Raw genomic sequence first — 23,256 nt, 5'->3', positions numbered from 1 at the left:
AGATAAAAAAATTTTAATTAAAAAAAAAATTTTTTTTGGTATAAAAAAAAAAAAAAAAAAAAAAAAAATTAAAAAAAAAAAAAAAAAAAAAAAAAAAAAAAAAAAAAAACATATTTTAATATATTTTTATTTTTTAAATGCATAAGACAAATTTTTGTAAATTTTGTAATATTTTATATGAATTTACATTTTTTGTTATTAGCATAAATACAATACATAAATATTAAAAATAAAATTTACATTTGTATGCAGTAAAATTGAAAAACTATTTTAAACAATTAGTCATTATATAATTTTTTTCTATTTTATTATTGTTATTATATATTCGCTTTTGTGAATATTTTATGAATAAAGAAAACTTTTTTTTTTTTTTTTTTTTTTTGTTTTAATTTTTTAATTTTTATATATCAGCAAAGATGGAATTAGAAAAAGGAAATTATTTGATAAATATAAATAGTATTAATTCTGAAATTAAAAATAATAATGATATAAATGTTATAAGTAATAATAAAAAAATAAATCTTTCTAATGATAATACTTCATTAAATAATTCTAATAGTAGTGGAATTAAAATAGGAATAAATAAAAAAGATTATGATTTATATATTAGCCAGCTAAAAGATAAAAATACTAAACAAATAATTAGAAATAAATCGAAACAAATGAAAAGGAATATTGTAAAAAATAATGATAGTAAAATGGTTTATAAGGAAAATAATGCTTCAAATATAAACACATATGATTATAAATATTGTGGTTATTTAAACATAGATAATAAAATAATTAATAATAATTTTACTAATTTTCCTAAATTAGATAATAGTTTAATTAAAGAAATTGAACAAAAAAATAATTTAGATTTAAAAAATAATTTAATAGGAAAAGATAATACCAAAAACAATATGAACATTATAAATGTAGAATCAAACAAAAATTTATATTTTAATAAAAATAATTTGCATCATGATTTAGAAAATAACGAAAGAAATAATTTTAGCAAAACAAATTATTATCTCCAAGATTCTGTTGATACAAATTTTTACAAAAACAAAGAATTAATAAATTTTGAAAAAAACAATTTTAATAATATTAATGAAAATCAAAATATTATAAATAACAATTATAAAAAAGTTGACCTTGATTCCATTAACAAGAATTATAAAAAATTTGATAATAATAATAATAATAATAATGAAAAATACAACTTAAATGAAAGAAATAATTTATCAAATGATTTTTATAATTCTTATAATTCTGTAAAAAATTGTAATTTAACTCACAAATTAAATAATAAAAATTATGAAAAAGATAAATTAGTTGATACTCATATGAATTTGAATTTCAAAAATGTTCCTATTTTAGGAAAAAATGATTTTTTTCAAAATACTTACAGTTTTTTAAATAATGTACAGCTTGCAAATAAATTAAGTAATTTCTGTTGTAAAATACAAAAAGAAGAAAACATTGAAAATAAAAATTATAAAGATAATATAACAAATTTCAATGAATATAAAAAAAATAATGACGAAAAAGATCATAACAATCAGTTAGAATATTACGAAAAAAAAAAAGAAGCAGATATAATAGTATGCAATCAAATTTCTTATTTTAATGAATATGTAAAGGATAAAGATAAAATATGTGATAAGTTATTAGATAAAAATATATTATTAAATGCTAATTCATGCTTTAAAGAAAATATTGATAAAAACAAAAATATCAACTGTTTCACCTCTGAAGAAAATTGTGGTGTAAAAAAAAAAATTTTTAAAAAAAGAAAAAGAAAAAATGAAGAATTATTATTAAATAGTAATAAATGCAACAAAATTCCTTCTCTTTACAATGAGGATATAAAAAATTTTAATGTAATTAATGAAGAAAATAAAAACATAAAAGGTGAAGAAAATCGTGATATTACAAATGAAATAAGTTATGTGAACAATGTTTTTAATGATAGTGGTAAGATAGACATAAAACTTAACTCTAATTATATTGATAACATAAATAGTGATAATGAAAATAAATATGATTATAATTTATTTAGTGAAAACAAAAAAAATAATTTACATTATTTTAATGATTTAAATACGAAAAAGGATAATAAAAAGTTAATGAAAAAAAATAAGATTGGTCGAAATAAAAACAATTATAATTTAAAAGTTTCAAATCTTTATATAAAAAATGAAAACGTAAGTAACAATTCAAAGGTTAGTATTAATTCTGATTCAATAAATTATGATAATGATAGTAGTAATAATTATATTACCAATATCAATAGTTGTGATAATGATAATGAAAATAATGATAATGATAATAATGAAAATAATAATAATAATAATAATAATATGGATAATAATAATGTAAATAATAATAATTATAATAATAATAATAATAATAACAATAATAATAATGATAATGATAATGATAATAATAATAATTATGATGATGATGATAATAATACTAATAATCATAATCATAATCATAATAATAATAATAATAATAATCATAATAATAATAATCATAATAATAATAATCATAATAATAATAATCATAATAATAATCATAATAATAATAATCATAATAATAATAATCATAATAATAATAATAATGATAATAATAACAATAATAATAATAATAATGATAATAATAACAATAATAATAACAGTAACAATAATAATAATGATGATGATGATGATGATGATGATGATAATAATAATGATAATAATAATGATGATAATAATAATAATATGAATAATAATAATGAAAATAATGAAAATAATAATAATAATATGAATAATAATAATGAAAATAATGATAATGGTAATAATAATAATGATAAGGATAATAATGAAAATAATAATAATAATATGGATAATAATAATGTAAATAATGATAATGGTAATAATGATGATTATGAATATGATAATAATAATAATAATAATGAAAATTTTAGTAGTAATATTACTAATAATAATGTTAGTAATGATAAAAATAGTAATAATATAAATAATAACAATGGGAAATATATAAAGAGACCTCAGAGGAATGCTGCTAAAAGGTGTATTAATTTATGGTCAGAAGAATTTAAAAAAAAAAGTGACAAAAATAACATTTTATATGATAAAATAAAACTTATGAATGATTCCAAAAAAGATGAAAAACCAATAAAAAAAAAGGAAAGAGAGAAAGAAAGGAAGGAAGCGAAAAATGAAGATATAGGAGATGAAGTAAAAAATGAAAATAATATAAATAATAATTTGAATTTCGAAAATATAAATATAAAAAATGTTGAAGAAAAGAGTGAAAATATGATAAATAATGAAATAAAATTGGATAATTTTAACATCAAACAATTAGGAAATATGGACACAAAAAAAAAAGAAAATCTTTTATTAAATGATCAAAATAAAATACCTATATTGTTTAATGAATCTATGGATGAAAGAGAAATGTTCAAATATTTAGATCTATTAAGACATTTACCAAGTAAAAAGGGAGGGGCACAATATAAGCTACATAAGGCTATTTTAACTGAAGAAATGGTTAAAAGAGCAAAGAAATTTCCATTAGTTCAAGGAGTATACTTTGATAGATATCAACAAAGATGGAGTGTTAATTGGAATGAAGATGGGAAAAGAGTAGCTAAATATTTTCCAATAAAATTATTCGGGTTTGATTATGCTCGTAGATTAGCTATATATTGCAAAAATTATCAGAAAATTCCTGAAGAGGCATTAATTTTTGAACAGGCTTATAGAGCTAATCAACAAAGTAACAAATTAAAAAATGAAAATAATCATAATGGTAATGGAAACAGTAAATTAAAAAAAGGAAGTAAAAAAAATTATAAAAAGAAAAATGGTAATAAGAATGTTTATGCAAATATTGAAAATTCAAGTAGTTATAAGAAGAAGAAAAATAATAATAATAATAATAATAATAATAATAATAATAATAATAATAATAATAATAATAATAATAATAATAATAATAATAATAATATAAAAGATAGAAAAAATTTTAAAATAGATGATATAAATATATCTTCACTAAATGATAATCCTGTATTAAACTCATATTTTATTTCCAATAATAATGGCAATATAATGAGTTCTTCATTTAATTATGGAAACATTAATAAATATGAAAATATCAATGATAAAAATAATTTTCAAAAAAGAATGGAAGAAATATTAGCAAATAAATTAAATACCTCCTCGTTACATAATTTACAAAATATAAATTCATCAACTGAAAATGATATTGAAAGTAAAAATAAACTACATATGTGTGATCCCAGTTTTGAAGAAAATTCTTTAGCTACTTTAAGAAATAGTGATAAAATGACTAAGAATCCTGATGATATAAATAAGAATATAGATATCCTTAATGTAAACGCAAAAATTATAGAAAAAGAAAACAACATGAATATTGATCAAATGAATGATATCAATGTTGATAAAACGAATAATGTAAATATTTTTAAAATAAAAAGTAAAAATATTGATATAGTAGATAGTAATGTAAGTATTAGTGATAAAAAAAGTGATAACTCAAATATTTATAAAATAAGCAACATTAATACAGATAAAAGTAATTATGTTGAAAATAATGAAACAAGTAATTTAGATTTAGAAAAAGCAAATGATGAAAATTTTCAAAAAGAAAATAATACAAATCATCTAAGTAAAAATATAGTAGAAAATTTAAAATCTATCAATTTAAATGAATATAATCCTAATGAAAAAAATGGCAAAAAAACTCATACTAAAAAAAGAAATTTTGTTTGTTCATCTACTGGAACTTCATCTTTTCAGTCTTCTTCTTCGTGCATATCTTCGACTTCTTCATCTTATAAAAATTTAGAAAATTCATATCCTAAATGCCCTCGTAATAAAGAAAATAGTATACATAACATTAGAGATTCTATAAAACATAAGAACATTATTAATACTAGTTGCAATGATATGAACATTTCTTCAAATCAATGTCTAAATAAAAATATGCCAGGATATCTTAATGGAGAAGTTAACAATATAAATTCCTTTATAAAAAAGGAAAATGATATTAATGAAAATATAATACAAAATACAGCATATAAAAGTTTCTCTCCTCAAAATAGTATCGGTAGGAATATAAATGACATTGTAGAGTCTTGTAAAATTAATGATGTAATTAATGTAAATAAATACAATGATACAAGAAATAGCACATGTAAATTTAATAATATAAGTAAAATGAACGACATGAATAATTTAAGTGATAACAATACTGTAAATGATACGAATAATAACACAAATGATAATATAAATAAAGATACACAAATTGATAATAGTGATGATATTAATTCAAGAATTGTTGGTGTACATTATGATAGAAAACAATATAGGTGGAAGGCAACATGGTATACCTCTCATGGAAGAAGATGTGCAAAATACTATCCAATAAAACAATATGGATATCTTGAAGCAAAAAAAATGGCTATAGAATGCAGAAAAGCATATAATTTATATAAGAAGTTAAAAAAAAATCCTCAAAATAAAGAAAATAATGATATAAATTTTAACAGTACAATATTTCCTAAAGAATATTATATAACATTATTTGAAAATGATGAAAAAAAAGATGGATATTATTGGGAAAATAAAAAAAATAAAAAAAATAATAAAAAAAATGTTTATTTAGATAATAATGAAAAACAGAAAAGACATTATAATGAAGCACTGAAGAAAATTAACAATACTAAGTGTAATGAACTTAATGAATTAAATGAATATATGAATAATAAAAGTGATATAAATTCCATTAATTTCATGTCATTTAATAATAATATGACGAACATAAATAACTTAAGTAATAATAATAATAATAATGAAAATGAAGAAAATATATCATCATCTAAATATGTTCTACCATTAAATTGTAAAAATTCATGTTGCAATAAGTTAAATAATGAAATGTATAATAACATATGTATTTCAAAAAATTCTTCATCTTTGTTATCTTTATATTATTTATCAGAAAATATTTTAAAATTTCAGAAGGGTACTATAAAATGTATACTACAAGATTTAAGAGATAACTGTTTGTCTAATTTAGCTTACGATTTAAAAAATATTACATTTCAAGAATATTATATGGCTATTCATTATTTAAATAGATACGTTGATGATTCAAATTGTTACGATGATATATTTTTTCTACTAAAAATTTTAGCAAAAAATTTAGAAATAAGAAAAATACCTAGTCTATATAATGAAGAAGAACAAAAAGAACTACTAAATTCCTTAACTATAATTACAAAACAAATGAAAAATAGTTATACTTACTTATCATCTAATAATATGAAAAATTCAAATGAAAATGAAAAAATTTCTCCAGTGATATTTCAACTATAATTATTAAGATTTTTTTTTTTTTTTTCTCTTTTTTTTTTTTTTTTTTTTTTTTTTTTTTTAATTTTTTTTTATACTTTTTTTTCGTAAAAAATTTGATTTTACTTATATGCTAAATTCATTTCATTTTTTATCCTATAAGTAGAATTCAATAACTCTTTTTTTAGAATAAATTTTACATTTTTACACAATTTTTTGTATTAAAAAAAAAAAAAATAATTTATTTTAAAATATATTTTCTAAATTTCTCCATTATTACTGCATATATATATATATATGTGTAAATTTTGTTTTCATCATAATATTACAGTTTTTTTATAATTACATCAAACATAATAAAGAAAAAAATATAACTTCGCTTTTAAAAGAATTTATAAACTTAAAATTTCTATTTTGTATATTTTCTATTAATGATGTAAATCCATTTTACAATGTACATTGTAAGGATAAATATTTTAAAATTTTATTTTATTTTTTTAAAATGCAGTAGGGAGAAAAGGCTATAAAGCTCCTTATAATATAGAATTAATTTTATACTGATTTAAATTTAACTATATATATTTGTATATACATAAATGGAAAAAAAAAAATTTTGTTTAAATATAAATGTCAAAATATTAATTTTTTAACTCGTTTTATTTTATCTTTCTCAATTTCTGGCAATATAAAATACATAAAAATCACATTCACTATATGGTAAAAATATTTACGTAAAATTTAAACAAAAAAAAAAAAAAAATATGAAATAAAATAAAAGAAAATAAAAGTATATTTTTTAAAACCGTATTTCTTTTTAAGAAAATATAAAAATGGAAAAATATGTAAATATAAAATAAAAAAAAAAAAAAAATTACAGAACTTTTTAAGTTCATAATTTGTGTCTAAGTTTATATATTTTTCTCTTAAGAACTAAACTATAAATTTAAAAGAGTTGACAAATGCAATAATATAAAACTAATATAATAATAGAAAATAACAAGCAGTATTTTTTTTTTTTTAAAAAAAAAAAAAAAAAATTCTATATATAAAGTAGATAAATATATAGATAGATAAAAATATAAATTTATATATGTGAACTTTCATCAAAATATTATTAATTAAAATATAAAATTCTCATTCATGAAAATGAAAAATAAATTTATACAAAATTTAAAAAAATCTATACAATTGCTTAAAAAAAAAAAAAAAATTAAAATGAAGAATCATATGATTTAGATAATATTAATTATGAATTCTTTAATTAAATATGGAAAAATATATACATAATTATAAATAGGTATATATTTTTCATTTATTTTGGCATTATTTATTTTTATTTTTATTTTTTTTTTTTTTTTGTTAATCATTACATTTTAATTTAGACAATGTCAAAAATTGTTTTAATTTTTTGTTTTAAATTATTTGATATATAATTTTTAAAATGTTAGAAAATTTTCTATTAATCTACTTCAAAAATTTTTAACTTTTTTTTTTTTTTTTTTTTTAATTTTAATTGTAATAACTTGCATTTGCTATAGCAATAGCTTGTTCTTCTGCTATATTTCTATTTTCAGCATAACCTGTAAATTTTTCATTTTTATGAGATAATAATTGATAAAATAACAAATAAGCATTTTTTGTATTAACTTGAGATTCATCAATATTTGTAACAAAGGTATCATTAAAATTATACCATTTATCTTTTAACTTGACATAAGCGTAATAATGTCCACCACATAATCCACCTGTATGACAATTAACTCCAATTAACTCATAAACAGGTAAATAATGAGGATCCAATTTTTTCATATGTTTTAAGCCATCTTCTAAAATATATGGAGACATATTTAAATATTCATTTTCTTTGTGTGGGTAGTAAACATAAGAATCTATCTTCGTTCTCAACCATCTATTTGTGTTATTAAATCTTTTCAAATGTAGTATTAATATAATAGGCATTCTAAATAAATCTAACTTCTTAAATGCCTGTACATGTAATTTACAATTGCTACAATACCATGTATTATTTTCATCTAAATGTTCCTCTTCAGAAAATAATTTCAGACATGTATCTATTCCATACTTTTCTTCTAAATCCATAAATGTTAATGTTTTGATATCTAATGATAATTCTGTTTCTATTGAATTACTATTTAGATATATTATTATAAGTCTTTTTTCTTCTGAATTTTTTATGTAATCAGATAAATAAGTACCATCTCTTTTTAATTCTAAACCTAAATTATCCTTAGGAGTATATTCCTCTTTTAAATTAAAGCAAGGTATATATAAAGTAAATTTATCTAAAAAATCATCGCAATCATTTAAATTATTTTTCATATTTATATCATTATCATCAGTGTTATTATTAGTAATATTCATATCATTACTATTATTATAATTGGAATTATTAAAATTGTCCTTTTTGTTACTTTCAATATGTTGTGCAGAATTTTTGTTTTTATGAAATAGTTTACTTAATTTATTTTGATTATCCAAATTTTTCATTTTATCTATATAGATATTCTTTTTATATGAACACTTTACTTTATTATACAAGTCAAGTATGGTGAAGTTAAAAGGAACATTAAATAAAAGTGGAAGATCATTATTTTTCATTTTATATAAAAGCTGTTCGTCTTTGCATATAGGTACAATTAGTAATGAAAAGTATTTATCATGGAAATTATTAAAGTCTTGATTAAAAAAAACTCTATCTTTTAGTAAATCATTATAAGAAATATGTTCACTATTTTTATTAATTTCATTTGAGTCATCTGTATCCTGTACATTTATTTCATTCTCATCTTCTGCATCATCATATTCTTCTACTTCCTCTTCTTGATGACACTTATTATCTCCTTTTTTTAAGGAATTGGATAAAATTCCTTTTCTTTTTTTTATTATCTTACTTGTACAAAGCTTACTTTTCGATGTTTTTTTATCATTAGTTTCGTTTTTCATATTTATTTCTTCATCTTTCAAACTAGTATTATTTGTGGTAACTGTTGAATTAGTAAGTACCTCTAAATTTTCATCTCTTTTTAACTCCATATTTTTATCAATTAAATGACCATATATTTTCGGTAAAATAAAAACAAATATATGACTAATTCCTTTTCCAGTTCTTGTATGAGGTTCCGTTACAAAATCGGTATTATTTAAAACTTGAAAAAAATTATTACAAGCTAAATTTTTCAATTTTGTATAAAGAAAAGAAAGGTTATTAATTTCTAACTCTTCAATAGAGGAGATATTACACATAGAACAAATACTTTCATGGATACTTTTTATATCTGTCTCTTTTAAAGTATTAGTTATCTTAGTTTTACTTTTTATAGCTTTAATGTAATTATTTATATCTACATTTTCTTCATTTTCTTCACAAAATTCGTTTTTATCATCTAAATATCTTGCATGAAAATTAAATGCATTTCCTTCGTGAGGATATTTATTATTTTTTATAATAGATTTACTGTGTAAAAGAATATTTTTTCTTTTATTTTTTAAATTCTTAATAATGTTTAAAAAAAATATTTTCAACTTTAATACCTCTTGTGACCCATTAAAAGAACAAGAAAATCTCAAACCAATAGGAATATCTCTATTAAGCATAACATGAAACCAAATTCTATGATTTTTTTTCGCTGGAAGAGGAATAGATAAATACATGAATGGGTCAAAGGTAATGCTAACTCTTTTACATTTAGGACATTGTAATCTTGATCTATATTGACCTTGAAATAAATCTACAATAATTGAATTATTAATTTCTTTGTGTCTATTCCAAGAAGCTTCAGCAACATCAATATCTAATTTATCTACACCACCTTGTAATTTTTCTTCATAATATGGTTTTTTTCTAATTAAATTTAAATCTTCATGTAATCCATCTAATAAAAAAGCCAATAATTCTTGAGAATCATGTTGTTGATATCCATAAAATTCATCTCTTTTTTCACTGATGGCTTGTTTTAATGCTTTTGGTGAATATGGTTCATCTCTCTTATTAATCATCCACATTTCTAGTAGGGTCTCATAATAAGCTTTAGCTAATCTACCGTGTTGTCCTACAGGATTAGAATAATTTATATGATTCCAAAAAGTTCCACTTAAAAAATAATTAGAAAATTTTAGAATTTTAGATAAACATTGTAAAGATGAATTTAAAAAACATGTATTTCCTAAATTTATGAGACCTCTATCTCCTCCTTTATCAAATATATATTGTATACTCTTCGTTTTTATTGAATCATCTTCATTTTCTACTTTTTTATTTACTTCTTTTCTATTATAATTATAATCACTTTTATTCATTAAGCATTTTATATCTGGTCTTTCACTACTAATTAATATACAACTTGTTTCATCTATATCATAATCATAAACTTTTTTATGCATAGAATATTCAGGATTATCATGAATGTATAAGCATTTCCAATTTTTTTCTTTTCTATTATTATAATCATCTGCATAAAATAAATTCTTCTTAAAATTATTTTTATCAAAACTTCCTAATATCTAATTGTAAACAATAAAAAATAAAATATAATAAATGAATGAAAGAACAAATAAATAAATAGTGAAATAATAATGAAGTAATAATACTAATAGATATATTTAAATACTTCAAAAAGAAAATATAATTATAAAATATACACAATAAATAATTATTATATTTCCAACATATAATTACATACACATTTGGTATATATTTAAGTAAATTTTAAATAATGCTATAATAATGGTGTGTATATATTTTAAAGGCAAAAAAATAAAAAATTACCTCTTTTAAAACATCTTCAATTGTATCATTTCTTAAAATTATTATTTTCATTTTAGATGGGTTAGAATATTCATTAGGGTTTTTTGAATAAACAACAATTTTTAGTGGTTGAATGTCCACTTTATAAATAAGTTTGTCTCTCCTACTAATTTTATAAGGATAAACTACTCTTGGAATTTTTACATTAAACTCAAAATGCTTTTCTAATATTTCTATAGCTTTTTCTGGATATAAAACAAAACTTATACCATTGCTATTTTCATATTCTTTTAATAATCTAGTTTTTGTAGTTACATTATTACAATCCTCTATAAATATTTTATTATTTATAACATTCGAATAACTATTAATTTTACCTGCTTCGTAATTTCGTAAGTTGTCAATGAATTCTTTATTAACAATATACCTTTAAATGAAAAAAAAAAAAAATAATAAAAGTATTAAAAATATATATATATATATATATATATATATATATATATATATATATATATATATCTTTTTCATATAAATAAGTATTACCATATTTCTTTTTCATTTTTAGGCTCAAATGGTAAATTATCAAAAATTTTAAATAAATTTAAAATTTGTATCTTATCAAGTAATACATTTTTGCTTTGTAAATTTGTATTAGATAAATCCATTTTATTTAGATATATTTAAAAAAAAAAAAAAAAAATAATAAAAAAAAAAAAAAAAAAAAAAAAAAATAAATAAATAAATAAAATTATATTGTAATTATTTTGTCATATTTCTAAATTAATTCTTTTTTATCCCTTCAATTTACTATGGATGCTATAGAAAAATATTTTTATTATTATTTTTTCTTTATTTTTTGTATTGTTAATAATTTTTCAATAGGTTTTTTTATTTTTTTTTATTTTATTTTTAGACAGAATAATATTACAATTAATATTCATTTAAAAAAAAAGAAAAAAAAAAAAAAGTTTAAATTATGCATAAATTAAAATAAATCATTACTTATATGTTAGTGTTATTGATTTTCATCTTAATTGTAAATTTTTTTTTTTTTTTTTAATATAATGAAATATACTTTATTATGTAAATAATAAGGTAATATGAAGGTAATGAATGTTAGAATACATGAGGAACATAATATAATGAAATTATAAATATGTTGTTTTTAAAATTTTCCATTTATTTTTATTTTAAGATTTCTATTATTTTATAAATAAAAAAATAATAATAATCAAATAATTTAAAAAAAAAAAAAAAAAAAAAATCAACATAAAATAAAAATTGTTTAAACAATTTTTTATATGAGTAATTTTAAAAAATTTTTATTTTTTATTTTTTTTTTTTTTTTTAGTAATTACCTACTTTTTTATAATGCAAGAACAAACTTCATATTATATGTTTCTTTTTAAATGCTCTCTTTAGTCTGAATTTTTAATTTTTTCTCATGCGTAAAATTTTATTGCACTACTTTATATTATTCTTCAATATTTAATTGTTTAATTAAAATTTAAATTTATCTTTTTTATTAAATTTCATTTACATTATTTAATTTTTATATTTTTGTATATGTATTGTTTCTATTTAGCTTACTAAAATTTTTGTAAATTTTTTCTTCATATTTTTTTTCTTTAATATCTTCACTGCTTAATAATTTTCATTTTTTTTTTAAGATTTTATCAGACATAAATTTTTTATTTTGTTATATTTTTTGTATTACAGGTAATTTTTATTATATATTTTTATTGTTTTTTTCTTTTTAATATATATATATATATATACATATATATATTTATTTATTTATTTATTAATTTATTTATTTGTTAAATTTATTTTATTTTTTTTTCATAAAACAAATATGGTTAAGATAAATAACTTTTTTTAAATAAAATTAACATATTTGTTAAACTTTTAGGAAAATTATTATAATTTATATATTAGGACTACAATATATTTGTAATATAGAGCTTTAATAAAATATGTAAAACTTTGACTTACCAATTTTTTATTTGTTTTGTTATTCTTTATTTTTTCTTTTATTTTTTTTTTTTTTAATTTATATTTTAAATATGTAAAATTATTTTTTATGAGATAAAATTTAATAAAAACTGAATAGAAAAAAAAAAAAAAATAAAATAAATCAAAAACAATATGGACAAAATGAAAAAAACAAAATTCCCCACTACAATAATTTTTTTTAATGAAAAAGTTATTTGATTTTAAGAAGATGCATTTTTTTCTTTGATTTTTCTAACGAAGTAATGTTTCTTAAGTTTTTGTGTGTATTCTTATTAACAATATATGTTGCTATTATAAAAATAAATACATCTTTATCATCAAATATAAGAAGAAAGTTATTTTTTAACTCATGTAAAAATTATAAACTTTCAAAAGGGAGTATTTTTAATTATAATTTTATTTTAAATAAGTTGTTAATAAAAAATGTAAAGAGTATACATAAAACGAAAATTAAGAATCCATTTTTGGATTCACATTTTCAGTATAATCCTAATATAAATGCCTTAGAAAATATAATAAATAATAGAAATAAAAAATTAAATTATATTCACTTATACAATGATTATAAGAATGGATGTATATTAAATAAGGTAAATAGAAATGTAAATCAAAAAATTTATACAAGGAAAGAAGATGAATATAAAAGAAAAAGTAATTTAAGTGAAAAATATGACTCAAATAACACTGAAAAAAAAAATAATATTATGAAAAAAGATATAAATAATAGATATATCAGCAAGAAGGAAGTAAATCGTGACAAATTATTAAATAGAATAAATGATTTAAAGATAAAAGATAATAAAACAAACGAAATAGAAAATAATTTGAAAAATGCAAATGATAATCAACAAAATATGGATTTAAAAATAAATTCAAAAGAAAAAATTAATAAAAATGTGAATCCAAGCCAATTAAACAATGCTAATAATAATGATAGAATCAAACCTTATAATTATAAATATAATTATACACACAATAATAATTATAATAACAATAACGACATCATTAAGTATACCAATGATAATAATGAAAATATGAAGAGTAACAAAGATATAAATAATGGAGAACATAATCCATCTAATACATATTATAAAAAGAATTCAAATAATAATATAAAATTAGATTCAATTTATACTAATAAAAATGAAATGAGTCTAAATAAAGTAAATAGAAATTTAATTAATAATGAAAATAACATAAAAGAGGAAACATTAAAAAATAAAAAGTTAAAAGATTTGAAGTTTGATGAAAATATGGGAAAGACATTTGAAGGATATGTTTACAATGTTAACAAAAATGTTGCTTGTATAAAAATATCAGATCTTAATAAATTTGGATTATTATTTAAAAATAAATCAAATCTTGGTGAAGATATAGATGATATGAATAATTTTTTCGAAGTAAATCAAAAAGTCTTTGTTAAAATTTTGGGTATAAATATAAGAAGCAAAATGTATTATTTAGGTAATATAATTAAATATAATGAAAATATAAAATTAAAAAGGGGAGAATGCTCAAAAGGATTAATAACAAAAATATGTGAATCCTACTGTTTTATTAAGATATTAAGAAATGGAAGTAGTGGTTATTTGCATAAATCAAAATTATTTGTATCCAATGTGAATAATAATTTAGAAAGTTTATCCAATTTAATAGGATCAAAAAAAGATAAAATAATTAATAACAAAAATAATTTAGTTAAATTTCATTTTACAAATATTTTTAAAATATGGGATATAATAGATGTACAAGTTTTGGGAGAATCTGATAACTCTTTTAAATCAAATTATGTTTTAACTATACCGAAAACATCAGAAACATTTAAAAAAATAATACATTCTTTAAATCTTGATGGTGAAAATAAAGAAAACCAATACAATGATAATAACAATAATAATTTAAAAGATGAAAATGAATTAAAGAATATAAACTCAATTTATAATGATAAAAAAAAAAGTACAAGAAAAAAAGATAAATTAATCGATCAAATAGAATACCAACATACAAAAAATCATAATTATCTAAAAAAAAATAGAGAACCATTTGATAAATTAAATAAAAACTCAAAACAGTATCAATTACCTGAAAATATTACCATATCCTTATTATCAAAAACAATTAAAATTTCTTTATCATCTATAAAAAAGTTTTTTGTAATCAATGAAAATAAAGAATTTAATTCAAATTTTAAGTTGAATAGTGAGCAAATAAAAAAGGTATGTGAATATTTTAATATTAATTGTAATATTCAAGATAAAAATAATTTTAGTGATATAAGAGATACCGTAGATCATAATTATAATGAAATAAATGCAATTCATGAAACTAACCAAAATTTTAAAGATAAGATATATATAAATCAAATTAATAAAAATGATATATACAAAAGTAAAATTGACAAAGATAAAAATGATAATATTATAATTGATGAAAAAGAAACTGATAAAAATGATAATGATTATATCATAATTAATAAAAATGTTAAAGATAAAATTGTAGATGATAAAAATATTGAAAATAAAATTATTATTGATAAAAAAGAGAAAGATAAAAATAGTGAAAATAAAATTATAGATGATAAAAAAGAGAAAGATAAAAATAGTGAAAATAAAATTATAGATGATAAAAAAGAGAAAGATAAAAAAATTAAAAATAAAATTATGGTTAATAAAAAAGAAAAGGATAAAAATATTGAAGACGAAATTTTGGTTAATAAAAAAGAGAGGAAAAAAAATATTGAAGAAAAAGTTATAAATGATGAAAAAGAGAATGATAAAAACATTAAAAATGAAATTATAGTTGACAGAAAAGAGAAAAATAAAAATAGTGAAAATAAAATTATAGTTGACAGAAAAGAGAAAAATAAAAATAGTGAAAATAAAATTATAGTTGATAAAAAAGAGAAGGATAACAATACTGAAGACGAAATTATGGAGAATAAAAAAGAGAAAGATCAAAATATTGAAGATAAAAAAGAAATTGATAATGGAAAAAAATGTGAAGTAAATGTTATCCATAAAAAATTAAAGAACAAAGAAAAAAAAAAAAATAATAATTTAACAGATATATTATCTAAAGATAATGATTTAAAAAAAGGTAATAAAGATAATTCATGTATTAAAAAAAGAAATGTAGTAGTTACGTTTATTGGGCACATTAACCATGGAAAAACATCCTTATTTGATTACATATGTAAAACAGATGAGAGAAATAAAGAATATGGATTAATTACACAAAATATAAGAGCATTTAAAGCTACAGTAAAAGATGAATACACTTTTACTTTTATTGATACTCCGGGTCATGAAGCATTCATGCCTATAAGAAGTAGAGGTGTAAAAATATCTGATTTAAGTATTTTAGTTATATCTGGTGAGGAAGGAATACAAGAACAAACCATCGAATGTATAAAATTAATAAAAGAATTTAATATAAAAATTATTATTGCTATTACAAAGGTTGATCTAACAAATGTATATGTTGATAGGATTATAGATGATTTGCTGTATTATGGAATTTCAACTGAATTAAATGGAGGGGAAATTCAAGTAATTGAATGTTCAATATTCAAAGATGAATCAATAAATAAATTATTAGATGCTATTTCTTTAGAATCTGAATTTATTAATTTAGATATAAATAATAATGAACAAGCTAGTGGAGTAATTTTAGATTCATACATTGATAAAACTGGTATAGTATCAGTAAATTTATTACAAAGTGGAACATTAAAAGTAAATGACTATTTTTATACAGGTTTTTCTTATGGGAAAATTAAAGTCTTAAAAGACCATTTAAATAGAAATATTAAATGTGCATATTCATCAGATCCTATAAAAGTTATCGGATATAATAAGAATTCGTTACCCAAAGCTGGAGATAAATTTTTCGTTGTTGAAAATGAATCCATAGCTAGAGAAATTGCAGAACATAACAAAAATGAAATGTTATCTATTGAAATGAATAATTTTAATTATGGAGGAGAAAACTTAGACATTTACGAAAATTTTATTTTACCTAATGAAAATAAAAGTAATACCACAATATTATTAGATGAAAATAAAAGTAATGAACAGAATGATATAACAGCTAAAAATATAAATAATAATGTTAATAGTAATATAAATGAAAAAAATACTATTTTAAATTCTGAAAGAGATAATTCAAATAAAGATGAACATAAATTAAATAACATCAGTTCCATTTATACAAATTCATTAACAAGTTGCATCTTAAACGATAATGATAAATCGTTATATAAAAGCAATTTAAAAAATATATACGTAAATTATTTTATTAAATGTGATAAACAAGGAACTATCGATGTTTTAAAAAACTCAATTTTAAAATTGGAAAAAGAAGACTCAATTTATAAAGTAAAGAATAAAATTGTATATGCAAATATTGGAGATATTTCATCCAGTGATATAAATTATGCAGTAAGCTTTAATGCGATTATAATTGGTTTCAATGTTAAAATTTCAAAAAACATAGGAAAAAATTTCAAAAAACCTCCATGTAAAATTCTTTTTTCTAATGTTTTATATGAATTAATTGAAAAAATAGAAGAGGAAATGAAAAATAGATTAAGCGTTAAACCAAACGGGAATTTAGTTGGAGAAGCTAAAATATTAAAAGTATTCAACATATCTAAATTAGGTAAAGTAGCAGGCTGTGTTGTTACTAGCGGTTATATTAATAATAATAGTAATGTAAGAATTTTAAGGAATGATAAAGTAATATATATGGGAAAACTGATTTCCCTTAAAATTATTAAAGAAGAAAAAACTCAAGTAGTGAAAAATGATGAATGTGGAATGGGATTTGAAAATTTTGTAGATTTTTTACCTGATGATATAATTGAATCTTATGAAGAATAAAACATTTTATTATATATAAATAAATTTAATATATTAATGACTTTTCATAGTATATTTATGTATATATAATAAAGAAATAAGAAAATTATATTTTTCTCCATTTAAAAAATATATTAATTTTGTTATTATGTATATGTATTTTTTTAAAATTACATTGTTAATGAATTCATATTTTTAAAACATATATTAAAATTACTGATATATTTTTTTTACCTTTATAAATTTCTTTTTAATTTATTAATGTTTTATATTTTTAAAATTATATTACTTAATAATATTTTTTATTGTTTTATTTGTATATTTTATAAGTTTTTTAATTAGCATTTTATTGTGTGTAATCTGATACGCATTTATAATATATTTTTTATATATGTAAATATTTATTATTAAAATAATAGTATTTTTTTTTTTTTTTTTTTTAAAAACATTATATATTTTTTTTTTTAAAAAAAAAAAAAAAAAAAAAAAAACAGTTTATTTTATATTATTAAAAAAATTTATTAAAAAATTTTTCGGTCATTTTTTTATGAAAACATTTCTTTTTCCATTTTATATTTTTATATATATACTAAAAATTTTTTTCTTCATACATATATTAAAAAAAAAAAAAAAACATGAGAAAAAACAAAGAACAAAAAGAAATACTAGCATAAATAGCCAAATAGAACAAAATAGATAGAAATTCATTTTTTCTATATTAATAAATATTTAAAAAAAAAAAAGAAAAAATCGCTTTATATTATTATTATATATTTCTTATCCCTATAAATTTCCAGTATTATAAAACTAACTTAATACTGGAAAACATTGTTTCAATGCTATCGTTATCATCTTTAAAAATTTGGAATGTTGATTTGTCAAGAATAAAAATATATATAGTTAAGACTAAACATATGAAAGCACAGAGTAACCTATTTAAAAAAAAAAAAAAAATCATATAAAATAATAATAAAGGTAAAAAAAAATATAATATTAAAAATATTCTTTATTTTTATATATTCTTATTGCATTTATTAACCAATACAATCCTAAGCCTAATGCAATATACGACTTGAAAGCTAGATATGGTGCTACTATAGTAATAGCATAAAAAATTGAAGTATTTAAACCAATAATTGATCCAAGTTCTGATTCATCTACTCTCTTTGTCATTTGACTAGTCCCACATATATATAATAATGCACCTCCACATAATGGTATTGACATAAATATAATTACAAGTGCTTCATGTGCTCCGCATAATGATAAAATTAAAAATCCTGCAAGTGTTAATGGTATTGAAAATTTGCAACAAATTATATCTCCTAATATTGAACTTAAATAAGGAGCAAAAACTCCCTCTGCTATAATTGTTAAAATACCAGCATATGTCATTAAATAAGAAGTATGAGACGGTGTTAATTTAAACATATCAACAACAACTGGTGCAAAAGCAAATTTAGTCATTAATATAGGTAGTAAACCAAAAATAATTAATAAACAAATTCCGTAAGTTTTTTTAAATAAATTTAGTACTCTTCCAAATTCATTTTTAATGCTTTTAAAAAAATTATTAATTTTTATTTCTTCTGTGTTATCACTCTTTAATAATTTAGGATCCTCTTGTAAACTTTTTGATACATACAATGCTAATATTTGTGAAATTAAAGCAATAAGTAAATTCCCTCTTGCCCCCAAAAAATTAACCATAATACCAGCTAGAAAACTACCAAAGATTATACCCAATCCATAACTTAAATTTAAATATCCAATTGCTGCTGTTCTTTTATCATCATCTGTTTTTAAACATACTAACATGGATGATGCTTGAAATGTTTGCATAAAAAACGATGGCAAAAAACTAATATAATATGTCCATGTAGATTCACATACCATTAACTATATACATATTAAAATAATAAAAAAGAAAATATATATATATGAATCAAATTCATTATACAAAAATTATTAAAAATATAAAAATTTTATATTTTATAACCAATAGATACATTAAACTTGAGGAAGACAAAGATAAATAAAACGATTTTTTAACTCCCCAACTGTATATAGTAAAGATAAAAAGAAAGTTAGAAATTATATATTTCTTTTTTTTTTTTTTTTTTTTTTTTTTCCTTTAACATGTCTGCTAATCTTCCAAAAAAAATGGAACCAATAAATTGCAAAAATGAAAACAGGGTTAATAAGTAACCATTGTGTTCAATTCCTGCATTTGAGCTAATTAACTTAACAAAAAAGAATTACATATATATTTTTTTTTTTTTTTTTTTATACTTCAAAAAAAAAATATATACGATAATATATATACCAAATATGGTAGCATTGCAATTTGTATGGTATAACCTATTCCATATAGCGAATTTATCAAATGAGCTTTACCTAGATAATATAAAAAATTTGAATATATAGATTCATATGTATTCTGTTTGCATAATGCAATATTATTTTCAGTCCTTCAGAATATAAAAAATATAGAAATATAAGGAAATATTTAGTGAACTATTTAATTTTTATAAGATAAAAAAATAACAGAAATTAATAGTTAATATTACATATATGGTCACAAATACTGTTAATATAAATTTATAAAGACATTGAAAAAATAATTGAATATTTTTTTTTTTTTTTTCTTCTTTATATAAGTTATTTTTATTTACCAATTGATGAAACAAAAAATTTTCTAGTTCTTGGAAGAACCTCAGATGTGTTATCCACAAGGTTTTTGTTTTTTTCTAACAAACTTGATGTAACTTCCATTTTCACTTTTCTTTTTTTCCTTTTTTTTTTTTATATACTAATATAAATTAATAATATTGACTTAAAAACAAAAAAAGATAAAACTTGATATTCTTAACAATTTTGACAAAATAAAAAAATTTATGGTAATTATAATCAAAAAGTATAGAAAGCAATAATTTTTATTTATGCTTAATGAAAATTAAAAATACAAAATATATATCTTTACAATTTAAAGTTGTAGTAAGTTGAAACTCGTAAAATCCTTTTAAAATGAACGTGAAAAAGTGTACATACTGTAAACCTTTTTTATAGGTTCAATTTGATTCATTTTTTTTTTTTTTTTTTTTTTTTTTTTTTTTCTAAGTATTTGAATTTCCTATTTTCATGATGTATTTTTGCAAATATTTCTTTAAAATTTTATTATTGAATTTCATAACTTTTTATTTTCCACAGAAATATGAAAAATAAAAAGAATAAAAGTTCTATGAATTTATACTTTTATATATTCATGTGTTTTTATTTTTATAAATTTACACACTTTCATAGGAACAAAACTGAATAAATGAAAAAAAATTAAGTAGTTTCATTTAATAATTTCATTAATGAAAGAAATGGAACAAAATCCTTTCGTTTTTAAGTACAAAAGTTTCATTTTATTTCACTTTTTTATTTTCATTTTATTTTATGCTTCTTAATTTTGTCTGATTGTGTTCTTATATTCATATAATTGTAAAAAGTCCTTGTTTTGAAATTTTAATCCACAATACGAAAAGAAAAATAAAAAAAAAATAAAAATACATATTTACATAATTTTAACTAATTAAAAAAAAAATTTTTTTTTTTATAATATGTTAGAACTCACACTGTAATTAAAACAAAAAAAAGCTTTTTAATTTCCTGATTACTTAAAAAATCTGTCCATTTTTAATTGCATTTAAAAAAATAAATTGTTATTAAGAAAAGAATATTTCATTTTTATTTTTTATTTTTATATGAATAAATATATAAATATATAATTATATATATATATATTTTTTCTCCTTTTTTTTATAATATATATTTCTCTTTTTTTTATAATAATTTTCATCATTTTATATATACAATTTTAAATCTATTTTTTTTTTTTTTTTTTTAATTCTTTTACTTATATTTAAATAAAAGTTCAATTTTCTTTGAATTATTTTTTTTTTTTTAATATGTTTATTTAAATAAATTTTGAATTTGTGTTAATTGGAATATTGACTATTATATATCAATTTCTAAATTTTAATTTAGTTCCTTAAAATTTTTTTTATATAGTTTTTCATCCCTTTCTAATTTTAAAATGTCAACAACTAATCCAACAAATGAAACAACGGAATGGGATGATTTACAAAGAAAATTTGGTAATTTACCACCATTAGAAAAAGAAATAAAAGAAGAAGAAATTTATTTACAAAATATTGACAAAATTGAAAATGAAAATGTTTTAGAAAAGAAAAATTTGAAGGAATTAAATTTAATGGAAGAAAATTGCGTAGATGAAGAATATTTAAAAATCATTGAAAAATATAAAAATGATAGAATAAACCAAATAAATAGAAATAGAGCGTTAGATATTTATGGAGATATTTACGAAATATCAAAAGATAATTTTATCACTGAAATTAATGAAGCAAGTAAGAAAAATCCATTAAATGAATATTTAGAAAAATCTGTCGATGATAAAGATGAAGAAGAAATAAAAAGAAAACATAAAAACATAAAAGGAACTTACGTTGTTATACATTTGTATTCAGATAATGTAGTAGCATGTAAAGTTTTAAATGAAATTTTAAAACATGTAGCCAATAAGCATAAATACATAAAATTTACAAAAGGTGTATATAATAGAATTATAGAAAATTATCCAGAATTTAAATTACCAACTATTTTAATTTATTATAATGGTACTTGTATTCATCAAATTTGTAATTTATTAAATCATATAAAAGGAGGACTTAATAATTTAAATATAAAATCATTTGAACAATTTTTAAACAAATATAAGATTTTAAAATATAAGAATTATGTTGATTCTGATATAAGTGATAATGATAATGATGAAGACTATAAAAATAAAAATAGAGTTAAAACAGAAAAGCAATATGCATCATTTAATATGTTTAATACCAAATATAAAAATAATGATGATGAAGATGATGAATCTTCATCTGAAGAAAAAGAAATGAGATCAAGAGGATATGCTTCTTCTTACTTAGATAGCAAAATTAGACTAAATAAATTCTAAAAAAAATGTAAGAAAAAAAAAAAAAAAAAAAAAAAAAAAATTAAATAAAGAAAATAAAGAAAATATTTAAATTAAAAAAATAAATACATATTTCTTATTTCAAGAAAAAATGTATTTATAATATTACTAAAAACAAACAAATCCACTATATTCATATATTCCCATATGAATAAAATTATATATATATATATATATATATCTGAATTATTAATTTAT

At 18.4% G+C, this 23,256-nt stretch overlaps 5 protein-coding genes across 5 annotated transcripts; 3 read left to right on the top strand and 2 right to left on the bottom strand.

The window, feature by feature from the left end:
• Window positions 1–416: 416 nt before the first annotated feature.
• On the top strand, window positions 417–6,398 carry ApiAP2 (transcription factor with AP2 domain(s), putative; the record flags this gene model as incomplete). The annotated part of the gene is made up of 1 exon (XM_028674386.1): window positions 417–6,398. One exon carries the CDS (start codon window positions 417–419, stop codon window positions 6,396–6,398), a length of 5,982 nt encoding a protein of 1,993 aa, XP_028530745.1.
• Window positions 6,399–7,883: 1,485 nt separating this feature from the next.
• Window positions 7,884–11,804, bottom strand: PGAL8A_00038200 (ubiquitin carboxyl-terminal hydrolase 2, putative; the record flags this gene model as incomplete). The annotated part of the gene is made up of 3 exons (XM_028674385.1): window positions 7,884–10,895; window positions 11,161–11,566; window positions 11,683–11,804. 3 exons carry the CDS (start codon window positions 11,802–11,804, stop codon window positions 7,884–7,886), a joined length of 3,540 nt encoding a protein of 1,179 aa, XP_028530744.1.
• Window positions 11,805–13,397: 1,593 nt separating this feature from the next.
• MB2 (sporozoite surface antigen MB2, putative) lies at window positions 13,398–18,035 on the top strand (the record flags this gene model as incomplete). The annotated part of the gene is made up of 1 exon (XM_028674384.1): window positions 13,398–18,035. The coding sequence occupies one exon, from the start codon at window positions 13,398–13,400 to the stop codon at window positions 18,033–18,035; it is 4,638 nt and encodes a 1,545-aa protein (XP_028530743.1).
• A 778-nt stretch (window positions 18,036–18,813) lies between these two features.
• PGAL8A_00038000 (metabolite/drug transporter, putative) lies at window positions 18,814–20,789 on the bottom strand (the record flags this gene model as incomplete). The annotated part of the gene is made up of 6 exons (XM_028674383.1): window positions 18,814–18,946; window positions 19,054–19,913; window positions 20,014–20,074; window positions 20,154–20,257; window positions 20,341–20,411; window positions 20,690–20,789. The coding sequence occupies 6 exons, from the start codon at window positions 20,787–20,789 to the stop codon at window positions 18,814–18,816; spliced, it is 1,329 nt and encodes a 442-aa protein (XP_028530742.1).
• Window positions 20,790–22,095: 1,306 nt separating this feature from the next.
• Window positions 22,096–23,040, top strand: PhLP3 (phosducin-like protein, putative; the record flags this gene model as incomplete). Its single annotated transcript, XM_028674382.1, has 1 exon — window positions 22,096–23,040. One exon carries the CDS (start codon window positions 22,096–22,098, stop codon window positions 23,038–23,040), a length of 945 nt encoding a protein of 314 aa, XP_028530741.1.
• Window positions 23,041–23,256: the final 216 nt, after the last annotated feature.

The sequence above is a fragment of the Plasmodium gallinaceum genome, assembly GCF_900005855.1.
Source record: "Plasmodium gallinaceum strain 8A genome assembly, contig: PGAL8A_v1_21, whole genome shotgun sequence".
NCBI lineage: Eukaryota > Apicomplexa > Aconoidasida > Haemosporida > Plasmodiidae > Plasmodium > Plasmodium gallinaceum.
The sequence above is the reverse complement of the archived record's forward strand: the minus strand, read 5'-3'. Positions and strand labels throughout refer to the sequence as shown.